The sequence below is a fragment of the Lepus europaeus genome, chromosome 13, assembly GCF_033115175.1.
Source record: "Lepus europaeus isolate LE1 chromosome 13, mLepTim1.pri, whole genome shotgun sequence".
Taxonomy (NCBI): domain Eukaryota; kingdom Metazoa; phylum Chordata; class Mammalia; order Lagomorpha; family Leporidae; genus Lepus; species Lepus europaeus.
In genome coordinates this window covers 82,017,081-82,030,524 of record NC_084839.1, presented here as the reverse complement: position 1 = coordinate 82,030,524, position 13,444 = coordinate 82,017,081, and the positions used below count along the sequence as shown (strand labels likewise).

Sequence of the window (13,444 nt, the reverse complement as noted above, 5' to 3'; positions counted from 1 at the left end):
ACCAGAGGCCAAACAGCTGGGGCCACTCGATCTTGGTCTTTCAGCCTCTAAAGCTTCTTCCCTTACAGATTACCCACCATTAGATATTCTATTATAACCACAGAAAACAAGCTAATAGCTAATAGAACAACCAAAGGTGCACCTGCCAAAAGGCAGTGACATGCATGTCCAGGCACCTTCTGAGGTGACCACTTAAGGTTAATAAATCCACTTTCCCCAAAGTGGATCACATCAGCACATCCGAAAAAGGTGATAATAAGTATACAAATAACTCACATGGAGCCGGGCAAAACCCAAGTGCCTGCTCACCTCTTGCTCCTTCTTTCCTTTCTTCCTAACCCCAATTTTTGGCAGCAGCTTTTATTGAAGTGATGGAATGCAAATAGGAGAGAATTCCTAGATGATTCTATTCACAGCTCTGCTTAGAATCCTAAGATGCCCAAGTTGCAGGCAATCTTCATTTTGCTAATGAGGATGCTGACCTAAGACAGGCAGCTTCCCCCAAGACCTCACAGCACTTTGGAGACAGAGCAAGATTAGAGCTGAAGTGCCAAGGGTGCTTCACCACATCCCTCTGACCTCACCCAGTTGCATTCTGGCTGCCTCCCGTGTCTACGATGGACGAGAAATGAGACGCATCAAAGCCCGTGCTTTTTCAGACTTTACTAATGTCCTAAATAGCTCTTTGTGAGCAACTCCTGGGCCTACGTGGAGTGTGGGTTTCTAGTGTTTGGTCCTGGTGGGGAAGTAAGTAGTTGTGTCCCTTTTACAGGCCAGCTTGCTGTAGAGACTGACATATCCTAACTCAACAGCGACCCAGTGGCCAAGTGGGTTGGAATCTTGAATTCATTCCTTTTCATCATGGTTGAGCCAATTCTGGCAAGGCCTTCAGTGTCTTGGAATATTTAAATGGTGTTAGAGTTTTCAAAACCAAATTAACTTAAAGTCACCTTAATATGGAAAAATGCATTTATGTTCATCCCATTTTACCTTACTTGGAATTGGGGCTTGGAGGGCAAATGGTGATCAGCACAGAATAAGTATTGCAGAAGGAGTCAGAAGATGAAGGTTTTAGCCTTGACTCTTCCTCCAACCAGCTTCCTTGGACAAGTCTCTTACCACCCTGGACCCCAGACCTCTCCCATCTCCAACACTGTAGTTCCATAGTTCAACTAACTGAGTCACCGGGAGGCAATTTATTTATTTCTTGCAGAGGTTAGGTACAGAGCTCAGAGCCCCAGAAGGCTTCTAGGAGGTGTTCTCCTCTTGACTTTCACTCTACAGATATGGAACTTGAGCCTAGAAGATAATGTGAATCATCCAGTCTTGTGCATTGTGCACCAACACAGAGTCAACTGCACCAACCACTTCTACCGTTGCAATGTCAAAGCCAAAACATCCATGTGGCATTTTGTTCTCAATAGTTGGTCAAAGACCAGTTCAAGGGTTTTCAAGCCTAATCTGAGGAAAATATCCCTCTAGGGCCATTTAGTTGTTATTTAAAAAAATATAAAAAAGTAAAAAGTGAAGAGCATTGTTTCATATAACCCTTGGACATCTGAACATCCTCTAATGAGAAATATCTATTCAGATCATGTGCCTGTTTTTAAGCTGGGATTTGTTGTCGGTGGTGTGTTTTGTTGCTCCTTATGTCTTCCGGGTAATAGTTCGCAAATGTTTTCTCCCACTCTGTTGATTGTTTCCTTCATTGTGCAGAAGCGTCTCCATTTAATATAATCACATTTACCTGGTTTCGTTTTTGTAGTCTGTGCTTTTGAGGTCTTATCCATAAAATCTTTGCCCATACCAACGTCCTGGAATGTTTCTCCTGTATTTTCTTCTAGTAGTTTTGTGGTTTTGGGTTTTAAGTCTTTGATCCAGTTAGGGTTGCTTTTTTTTATATGGTGAGAAAAGGGGGTCTAGTCTCATTCTTCTGCATATGGGTATGCAGCTTCCCAGCATCACTCACTGAATAGACTTTCCTTTTGGTGTCTTTGTCAAAGATCAGTTGGCTGTAGCTATGTGGATTTATTTCTGGGTTCTCCATTCTGTTTCATTTATCAGTGTGTCAGTTTTATGCCAGTACCACACTGTTTTGGTTACTATCTCCCTGTAGCATTATTTGAGGTCAGGTGGTGTAATCCCTCCAGCTTTGTTCCTTGTGCTGAAGATTGCTGTGGCTATTCAGGGTCAGTTGTGGTTCCCTATGAATTTTAGGATTGTTTTTTCTATTTCTTTTAGGAAAACTATTGGTATCTTGACAGAGATTACATTGAATCTGTAAATCACTTTAAGCAGTATGGACATTTTAACAAGAAAAGTCTAAAGTAAATTTTCATCTAAGCAACTAACTCATAGTTAGCCAGAAGCAGTTAACAGAACACCATGAATAAATATTTATCAAAATATCACAGTTATGGGTGCTATTCTTAGAGCCCAGTCTGGGTGAGAAGTTGGGAATTATAATCAAGCATACCATCCTTTAGTAGGTCAGCAACACCAATAGACCTCATTTTACAGTAAGTAGGTTTAGGGGAAAATACAGGTTTTTGCTAAGATAATGTGGACTAGACGGTTCATGCTTAAAGACTGGAGGGGCAGGAGAAGTGAGGAATGAAGGAGAGGCAAGAAGGAAGCAAAATAAAGCAAAAACAAGGCAAGTGGTGGGTGAGTGCGGAGCAAAGTGTTAATTGAAATGCAGTAAAATGCATAGCATCAGTGAAGGCTAGACACTGGGCTGCAAAAGGACTTCACAGACTAATACAGCCATGGAGTCTTGGGAAGGAGTGGCCCCAGCAAACCAGGCAAGTGGGGGAGATGGGTCAGAGGAGCAGGGATGCTTGAAAGAACTAACCCACCTCATCTGGGTGTGAAACATGGATTTCACTGCCTCATGACTGAAAGACAAAACAGATACCCAAATGGAAATCAATACCATTGGCCGATCCGGTATGGCTAACAGGATACACAGCATTCTGGGTTACACAATCCAAGCTTTGGCCATTACAACAACCTTGATTCCAGCCCTTCCAGCTGAGCTCACATGACAAGATGCATTTCAGTGGAAGAACGTGCCCTGAATTTGGAATGAGAAGTTCTGGGTTCAAAGACACTCAGCCCTCAAGAAGTTAATTCCTTTCTTTGGACCTGCTTATTCTCACTTGTAACCTGGTAATGAGTGATACCTGCACTTGAAAGTGTAGTGCTATAAAATGCACGGCATGTTGTTATTTTATTTTCCCACTAACAAGCATCCAAGATGAATAAACATTGCCTCTTTGGATGCCTATCTTGGGGAGAGCTTGAACTGCATGTGATGACTAGTGAGATCATACAAGTAGCATGTAAAAAATGTTGGGATTAGAATTGGGGCCCTAATACCATATCCAGGCTTCTTTCCACTATAGTAGGCAGCTAGGCAGTGACTGAAAAGATACCATCTCTTGCACAAAAGCCATGAAGTCTGGGTAAAACAGCTGCTCGAAATTAGTAGATGCAAGGAAGCCAAAGCAAACATCAGACATGACCTGAAGAAAGCATTCCCAGGTTCCTTGACTGTTACACACAGTAACAAGATGAGCCCAGAGTCACCACTGCTTAGGGAAGGCCTTCTAGAAGGTCTGGCTCCATATGTAGCTGAACTTATACTCTCTGACAGCCAGGCTGGCCTACATGACAGAGAAGGTAGCCTGTACAACAGCCCCTCAAGGGAAGATTTCATGAGGTCTAGGCCATGTACCCCAAGAGGCTTAGAAAAAGAAACACAATGCTGAGAAAAGATTAGCATCTTCATCCAAAATAAGCTTCCCCATCCTAAGTGACTTTCTCAGTTGATTAAGAGTCTGGCGTCAGAAATGGGAAAGCAAAGGGAAATTGGGGCCTTTGCTGTATTGGGGCTTAGACTTGGTTCTCAACCAAGACCTGAAACCCTTGTCTTCTGCTTCTAGGAAGTTTCCAGAGGAAATCTGCCTATTCTTGATGGATCTGAGTCATCTGGCACCTGTCATGGGAGCTCACCTCTAAGGGCACAAGGAGCTCATATCACTCAGGCCTCCTTCCTTCCCTCAGACATCCCTGGTCAGAGCTCAGGACAACTGGGGGCTCATCCCATTGCCAACTTCTCTCCATTTGTGCCCCACCCCCTGTACCCCTCTTTGCCCTTATGTCCCTGAGCTGTGCCTTCCTGGGCACAGCTGACCTCTGAAGGCTGCATCACTCAGGGTCCTCTGCTCTCTGGCCTCTGGCTGGGGTTTGGCCAAAGGGAGGAGATCAAAGGGTGAGAGGAGAAAGAGATGGGGGTACTTAGCCCATGGTGCAGGCAATGGCGGGTTTCTCTACAGGCACGACCACAGTGGAGCTGCTGGGGAGCTCCCTGCCGCGGCTCAGCTCTCACAACACTATGGCCTCCTCATGACCCTCCAGGTCTAGAGGTGGTGATGGTTTCATATGTTACCAGACTCTGGGCACTGCCCCATTCCCTGTTAGTTTCCTAAACCCACGTTTCTGTAACCTGTCCCTTCATTAAATTCCCTTCAAGTAAGCTCTTTGGGTGTGCCTTCTGACTCCTGATGGGACCTTGACTGATCTATGTTCCTGCCAACCCACTTTCGATCTGTATTGCTTTGCAATGAACTCTAGGTACATAATCCCAGACTTCAAGTTATTCAATAGTGTTAGAAGTCAGAGATTTGTCTAACCCATCAATGCAGCCTGAAGAAACATGCAAAGACTCAGAGATGACCCATGTGGAATCTTCTGATGTCCTCCTTGTCATCTTGCTCCCACCCACAATTATTCTAGAATGAGATTCCTACCTGCTACACCTTTGAAACCCATGCTAGTCAGATTCAACAGGTGGACTCTGGCTTATGTCAAGTGTGGAGAACACACCATAAGGTCTCCCCATCCCCATCACACAGTGCCAGTTGAAGATACTCACTTGCCGTTGTTAAATATGACGGTGCAGTTGGGCCAGCAGTCGTGGTTCACCAAGGCCAGGTTGGGGAAGATGCCCACACCCACAGCCTGCAGGCCTCTCTGATCACTAAGAGTGAAACCATTGCAGTTGATCTGCCCAGAAGAAAGATTAAAAAGTCAGTCAACAGTTGCAGATTAGGGAAGGAACATCACCCTAATAAGAGAAGTGGAAAATCCTAGAAGTCCAGTCTCACCCTGGAGATGCTTAGAGAGTCTGGAAACAAAATAGCCTCTTGCTTTGGTAGATAGTGCCAAATGTGCAAAAATGCAGCAGCACCTTGAAAGCCGTGGTTACCATATACTAAAAATGCCAAAGACAATGGGAATGCCGGGTCCCTTTCTCTGTGTTTGGGCCTCACATGCATCTTCCTCAGCATTTGCCTTGGTTCTTCTCACTCTGCCCTGATTTGCACGTGTGTGCATGTGTGAGAGTGTGTCTCTGTGTGTCTCTCCCCACCCGCAACTCCTCTAGCTGCTCATGAAATATGAACTGGGGCCAGCACTGTGGCATAGTGGGTAAAGCCGCCGCTTGCAGTGCAGCATCCCATGTGGGCGCCAGTTCATGTCCTGGCTGCCCCACTTCCAACCCAGCTCTCTGCTATAGCCTGGGAAATCAGTGGAAGATGGCCCAAGTCCTTGGGCCCCTGCACCTGCCTGGGAGACCTGGAAGAAGCTCCTTTTTTTAAAAAAAAAAATTGACATTTCTATTGGATTATTTTGTGGTTGTCCACAATTTTTAAATATGATGAGTACAATATTTAACATTTACTTGGCAAACTGAATTAGTTATTACTGATACAGCATTCAGGTGATTTTCTTTTCCTTACAAATAAGTTGCATTGGGGTCGGCATTGTGGTTTAGCAGGTAAAGCTACTGGCTGCGATGCCAGCATCCCATATGGGTGCCAACTCAAGTCCCGGCTACTCTACTTCCAATTCAACTCCCTGATAATGGCCTGGGAAAGCAGCCTAGGATGCCCCAAGTGCTTGGGCCCTACTACTCACTGGGGAGACCAGGAAGAAGCTCCTGGCTCCTGGCTGGGTTTTGGCCTGGCCCAGCATTGGCTGTTGTGGTCACCGGGGCATGAACCAACAAATGAAAGAATTCTCTCTCTCTCTGTCCCTCTCTCTGTAATTCTGACTTTCAAAATAAATAAATAAATCTTTATTTTAAAAAAGTTGTATTTATAGAAACATATTCCAAGTATCTTCTCTCAGGATACAAAAAATGCAAAAAAATGAACACAGCCAAGGCAGACATTTACCACAGCAGTCAAGACAACACGTGGGACACTGGCATTCCATATTGGAGTGTCCGGGTTAGAGTCCCGGCCTCACTCTCAGTTCCAACTTCCTGCTGATACACATTCTAGGAGGCAGCAGTAACAACTCAAGAAGTTGGGTCCCTGACACCCATGTGGGAGACCTGGATTAAGTTTCCAGCTCATGGCTTCACCGTGACCCAGCCCTGGCTGTTACAGGTGTTTGCAGAGTGAACCAGCAAATGGAAGATGCTTCACTCTCTTCCTTTCAAATTAAAAACTGAATATAATATAGAATGCATTAATAACTGCACTCGGCATTCTACGTTCTATATGAATACACACTATGAGCATTTACACACTCATATGTCTACACTATAAACAGGGAAGAGTATCACTTCCTCCACTATTCTTATGGGCTACTTAGCAAGTACCTGACATTACGCTGTGAATATTGCTAGCAAGCTGTGTTACTTTGGGCAAATTCCTTTCTTTTCTGCACCCTGGCTTTCCCAACTGCAGGTTGAATAAGTTGGACTAGATGAGTTTTAGGATCCTTTTCAGCTCCAAGCTTCAGTGATTCTGCACTCTGTGGCTCTAGCCACCACCCCTCACCCCCGCCCCACTCTCCTTGGGGATACCCAGGATGGGTCTGTCACATCAATTTTCCCCCAAGCCTGTAGAGCACAGCAATTAGGAGTAGAATCTCTGGCACCAGACACGCTGTTCTTAGACCTTCTTTGAGTACCGACTAATCACATGGCCTTCAGATGCCATGTACCAGCAGGGCTAGGCCTTCTGCACTATAAAACAAGAATGTTTAAAAGCCTGGGCCTCACGTTATGTTGCAATAGCTGCATTAAATAATACAAGGAAAGCTATGATGGCTAATTTTGTATGTCAGCTTGGCTGGACCATGGTGCCTGGATATTTGGTCTAACACTGTTATATCTATTTTTATAAAAGTGGATATTTTAAAAAATAAGATTAACATTTAAATTGGTGAACTCTGAGTAAAGCAAAGTGCTCTCCATAAAGTGAGTGGGCTTCATCCATCCACTCAACTGAAGGCCTTAAGAAATTAAAGACTGGCCGGCGCCGTGGCTCACTAGGCTAATCCTCCGCCTTGCGGCGCCGGCACACCGGGTTCTAGTCCCGGTCGGGGCACTGATCCTGTTCCGGTTGCCCCTCTTCCAGGCCAGCTCTCTGCTGTGGCCAGGGAGTGCAGTGGAGGATGGCCCAAGTCCTTGGGCCCTGCACCCCATGGGAGACCAGGAGAAGCACCTGGCTCCTGCCATCGGATCAGCGCGGTGCGCTGGACGCAGCGCGCTACCGCGGCGGCCATTGGAGGGTGAACCAACGGCAAAAGGAAGACCTTTCTCTCTGTCTCTCTCTCTCACTGTCCACTCTACCTGTCAAAAAAAAAAAAAAGAAATTAAAGACTATCCTCCCATGAACAAGAAGGAATTCTGCCACCAGGTTGCCTTTGCACTCAACCTGCCGTTAACTCTTCCCCGGGTCTCCAGCCTGACCTACTTTGCAGATTTTGGATTTACCCAGCTTCCACAATTGTGTGAGCCAATTGTTTAAAATAAATCTCTTCTCTCCCCTACTTCTTTCTTCCTTCCTTTTTTTAAAAAAATTTTTTAGATTACTTGAATGGCAGAGTTAGAGAGAAGGAGGGATAGAGCGAACAGTCTTCCATCTGCTGGTTCACTCCCCAAATGGCCACAATGGCTGGAGCTGGGTGGATCTAAAGCCATAAAGCCAGGAGCCAGGAGCTTCTTCTGGGTCTCCCATGCAGATGCAGGGCCCAAGGACTTGGGCCATCTTCCACTGCTTTCCCAGGCCATAGCAGAGAGCCAGATCAGAAGAGGAGCAGCCAGGACTCAAACCAATGCCCATGTGGGATGCCAGCGCCACAAGTGGAGGCTTAACCTACTACATCACAGCATCGGCCCCACCTCTTTCTTCCTTTCTGTACATGGGGAAGACTGTGTAGATGGTGATTACAGTCATGCTGTTGTTATAACAATAACCTCCCTCGTCAACCTGATCATCATCATCACATAAAGGGCCTGCCAGATAGAAGACCTAGAACCAAGGCCTGGGCCTTCTGATGCACCAGTTCTCCTGAACTCTCAGGGTCTCTGCTGGATTTGTTGACCCCACCACTGAGCACTGATCTCCTTTTCCCTGCTTCACCAACCACCCTGCTCCAAGATTGCCAAGCATCCTGCCCAGCAGACCTGGGCAAAGTAAGGGTCTTCTTTCCAAAGTGATTGGGAGACGGAAAGGGATGGTAATCAAATCATTGTTTCCAACGTGGACAGCAGAAAATTTATAAAGTGCAGATTGACAAGAAGATAAATTCCCATTCATGTCTACCATTCAGAGACAATAAATGAAGTTCATAAGGGGGATGCCAATTTCACAAAGGTCAAGGGTGACCTCATAGTAAATCAGCCCAGAGAGAGCATGAGATGAGAAGTGTTCATTAGAAACTTCTGTGCCCCTCCAGTCCTTCTCTTGGCCTCCAGTCCCAACTGGTCTGGAAGCTTCTGGAAACTCATTAGGCAGACCCAGCTGTCTCTAATACTACCCTCATTTATAAGGAATAATACTCTAGAATCTCTGAATATTTAAATTGGGTCATTCAGAAACCTGTTCCCAGGCTCAGAAAAGGAAGGGGCAAAGTTAGTGTTTGTGCTACAAAAGTCTATATAAATAGAGGACAGAGTTCACCAGAATCCCTGGCTGCCTGAGCAAGGAACACTCTTCCTCTATCTATCTATCTATCTATTTATTTTCTTGAGTGACAGAGAGGGCCTATCAACTGAATCACTCTCCAAATGCCCGGAACATCTGGAGCAGGCTCAGAACAAAGCTGGGAGCTGAGAATGCAGTCCAGGACTCCCACACCAGTTGGTGTGGAACCCCATCATTTGAGCCATCACCTACGTCACCTCCCAGGCTCTGCAGGAGGAGGAAGCTGTAACCCAGTAGAACTAGGACTCAAACCCTGGCACTCTGCTATGGAATGTAAGGGTCCTGGTCAGCATCTTAACCAGCAGGCCAAAGAGGAGAGCCTTACAGGAACAACAGACACTGTCCAGGGCAGATGGGGTTTCGTCCTCAGAGCTTTTCACCTCCGGGAAGCCCCACCCTTCCAAAGGAAGAGGGAAGGAAAGAAGAGAAAGGCCAAGAGGGTGAGAGGGGACGGGGGGAGCCTACCACTCCAAAGATGTGCGAGATGTACTGCATGCTGAAATGCTGGCTCTGCGGCGGCCAGTACTGCAAGAACGTGTCCACGTCCGCCCGCAGCTCCTTCTGCTCCTCCTCCCCGAAGTGATCCACGTGGTTCTGCAAGTCGTCCACGGAGACCAGGCAGCCTTCCGTGAGCCCCGTGCCCTCTCTCTCCACCCGCCACATGATGCGCGCCGCCAGCCTGGGGAGGAGGCAGTGTTAGGGAGGCCACCACTGTATTCATCCACTCATCCATTCAACGTTTTCTGCGTGCCTAATACATGCCAGTTTTGAGCTAAACAGATGGACTTTGTTCTATCATGAAGCTGTTTACAGCGAGGGAGATTTACATAAGCACAGTCATTTTAAGTACAGTTAAATGCTCTGTGGAAAATAAAATCAGGTGACATGATAGACAGTGACTGGGACAGGTAAAGCCAAGGTCATCAAGGGAGGGTCACCAAGAAGGTCCATTTGAGCTGGAACTGGCATGGACAGAGGAGCCAGCTGTGTGGGATTGGGGAAACAGCACTGAGTTCAAAGTCCCTGAGGCAGGCACGAGGCTGGCATGATGGAGAAACTGGAAGACAGAGGTGGCTGGAGCACCTAGAGCAAGGAGTGGAGAGCAAATCCAGGTGGAGACGGCAGGAGCTGGGTCACATGGGGTCTGGGGACGTGGAGAGGTACGGCAGCTGAGTGCACCCTGACAGTAGGCTTACTGGAGTGAGCAGTGGATAAGGAGTCAAGTGGCCTGGGTTTCACTGTTTCCAGTTCTTACTGTGTGACCCTGGGTAAGTCACTTGAACTCCTGAATCTATCTGGTGGCCATGTTCTCTGCCATACTTGCAAAGGTGCTCAGAGGACAAAGTGAGGGAACGGATGGCCACGTCATGGGTAAGCTCATTTGTGTTCTTAAGGTCTGGGTAGGGAAAACGTGGAGGAACAGCATAAGCAAAGTCCCAGTGGCAGCCAACAGTGCAGCCTATGCAGGAAGCAAGGAAGGGCCTAGCTCGGCTGGAGCAGAGAGCTCTGCAGGAGGCAGAGCGAGATAGGAAGGGGCCCCATAGAACACAGGGCATTCACTGTGACCCAGAAGGAGGGTACTTCTCCCTGACTGCCTCCTGGTTAACTCTTAAGCAGCCCACCCCCCAAATGCAGCCTGTGACTCAGGCGGATTTTCACATCTCTCTGCCACTCGGTCTGGACTGCATGCTGTCCAGGTAACTAAGAGGGGCTGGTGGCCACGGGAGGGAATCCCTTGACAAAAACACAGGACTCTTTCTCTTCCTACTTGGGTCATGGGGTTACTCCTGGAGAGATGCCTTGCAGGGGTCCCCAGGTGTGTGGGAACTGAGGTGTCCCCACATGGAGTCTAGGACAGCAATGGGGAGTGGGGAAGAGCTGCCGCCCCCAGATACTGGGGAAATGATCATGAAGCGCAGAGACCAGAAGGCATGGGGTGACCGATTTCAACTCGGTTTCGGAAGCCACCGACTGGGACTAAGCACATGGAGAACCTGAGCTCCTATCAGTAGGGTGACATTTCCTTTGGGTCCTGAAGAAGGTGTAGGATTTCAGTAGATGGATCTAAGCAGGATGGCTGCTAGTTCAGCCTGTAGTTTCTGAAAAATTCCCATGACAGGAGAATCCCATTTTGGTCTTTAACTATACAAGCTACCAGCAGAGTGAAAATGCCCCAAGTCACCATCCCCATCGCCTCTACTCGCCACTGTGGGCTCCCTAGGCACCTCCCCCCAGCTCAGGCAGCCCCTGCCCTGGCAGAGCCTCCAGGACTTGGGAGCTCATAAGCTAGGGCTGCCCAGGTACTGTCCCTGAGATTTCTGGCCACGACCACCAGCTGCAAATACAAATGCTTGCTGAGTGTCTCAGGTGCAGAAGGCAGCCTGTAGCACCACAGGGAGTAGTGGAGGCTGCAGTGACTAAGAAAACTATATTTTTAAACAATTGTTGGAGTCAGTGTTGTGGCATAGCAGGTAGTCACCAACTGTGACTCTGGCATCCCATATGGGCTCCAGTTCATGTTCTGGCTGCTCTGCTTCCAATCCAGCTCCCTGCCAATGGCCTTGAAAAGCAGTGGGGGATAGCCCAAGTGCTTGGACTCCTAAACCCACTGTGGGAGACCAGAATGAAACTCCTGGCTTTGGAGTGGCACAGCCCTGGCTGTTGCAGCCATTTTGGGGAGTGAACCAGCAGATGGAAGATTCTTTCACTTTCTCTCTCTCTCTCTTCGTTTTTTCCCTCTCTTTTTGTAATTCTGACTTTCAAATAAATAAATATATCTTTTTTTTAAAAAAAAAATTCCCTGATCTATTTGAAAGTCAGAGAGAGAGAGAGAGAGGCAGACAGGGATTTCCCATCCACTGGTCACACCCCAAGATGCCCACAACAGCCAGAACTGGGCCAGGCAAAGCCAGGACCAGAAATAATCTGGGTCTTCCACTTGGGTGGCAGGGACCCAAGTACTTGAGCCATCACCTGCTTCCTCTCAGGGCAACATGAGCAGGAGGTAGAACTGGGAGTGGAGCCAGGACACGAACCCAGGCACCCCCATGTGGGATGCTGGTATCCCAAGCAGCAACGTAGCCTCTGTGCCAAATCTTGCCCCAGAAAACTGTATTGTTCAAAAAAGAACAGAGGCTCCAGCCTTTTTGGTTACATTTTTACTCTTTTTTAAAATTTTTTACAGGAGAAGCCAAAACTCCAAATTTTTTAAATGTGCGATTTCCCAATATTTAAACATTAAACATTTAAACAAACAGAGCAATTTTTAAAAAAGTGAACCCTGGATCATTTGTACAGCTCATAGCAAATCACAAAAATGGTATAAAATGTGTGATAAACAAAAGACCATTAATAACTAAAAAATAATGATAAAAAGTAAACACTGGTGAGCCATAGAGAAGGCACCTGTGGGCTGGCTGCGCCCAGGGACTGCAGTCTGGACACGCTGCTGTGGATACCCAGTTCCCCTCCTAGACCTGAAGGCAGTGAACAGGAGTCCCATATCTGGTCTCTGAGGCCCAGCCTGGCGTCCTGAGGCCTGGGAACGCGGTCACGGCTGCCACCCTCCCCTCACATTTGGGGACCCCAGGCATGACCCCGGAGCCCGGCTCTGACCTGATGTTCTCATTGGGCACCTTCCCATATCTCTTGATGGCCGAACACTCGTTCTTGTGGTTCAGCCAAGCGTCCTTCTGGCAGGTTCGGTCACAGTAGTGGGCAAACTTGCACTGCCCGCAGCGGTGGAGCTTCTCCTGCCTCTTGAAGCAGGTGTGGCACACAAAGTTGACGAGGCTGGAAGTGGAGGGGGAGGACATGTGACTGGGGCGCAGCAGAAAAAGCTCCCCACCAGCCCCTGGAAGACCTGGGCCCAGTACTGCTCCAAGGGCCAGTCTTTGACTTTCTAAGCTTCAGATCTGCACTTCTCAAAATGAGAGGTGTGGGTTTCCTAAGGTCCCTTCTAGCTATAACTAGTCCTCTGGCAGATATTTTTAAGTCATCTCAAGATGGGAGACATTATCGCCCTCTGCTAGTAAGTCCTTCAATTCAATTCAGCAAGAGTAAATTCATGACCTAAGTGTGTTAGGCGCTGGGAATACAAGTTGTAAGAGAAACCACTGACCTTGCTGTTCCCACGTGATGTGCTGAGCACTGATAAGGGTGTGCAGGGTATTCCCAAAACCCTGGATGTTCCTCCAGACAATAGAGGGTCTCTAGGCCAAGAGAATGGTTGAAATTCCTTGGCAAAGAGCCGGCGCTGTGGTGCAGTGGGTTAACACCTTGGCCTGAAGCGCTGGCATCCCATATGGGTGCCGGTTCAAGTCCCGGCTGCTCCACTTCTGATCCAGCTTTCTGCCATGGCCTGGGAAAGCAGTAGAAGATGGCCCAAGTCCTTGAGCCCCTGCACCTGTGTGGGAGACCCACAGGAAGTTCCAGGC

General features: G+C 47.7%; 1 protein-coding gene across 4 annotated transcripts in view; it reads right to left on the bottom strand.

The window, feature by feature from the left end:
• The window catches only part of SMYD1 (SET and MYND domain containing 1), a 53,006-nt gene that overhangs the window by 12,359 nt on the left and 27,203 nt on the right, over nt 1-13,444 (bottom strand). For 2 of the 4 annotated variants that reach the window (XM_062209822.1, XM_062209823.1), the window contains exons 2-5: nt 12,624-12,800; nt 9,474-9,687; nt 4,940-5,070; nt 2,859-2,897 (exon numbers count right to left, since the gene is read on the bottom strand). In XM_062209822.1, coding sequence (XP_062065806.1) covers nt 2,859-2,897; nt 4,940-5,070; nt 9,474-9,687; nt 12,624-12,800 — 561 coding nt within the window. The remainder of the gene's footprint in view (nt 1-2,858; nt 2,898-4,939; nt 5,071-9,473; nt 9,688-12,623; nt 12,801-13,444) is intronic. The other 2 variants (XM_062209824.1, XM_062209825.1) reach the window with 1 other exon arrangement.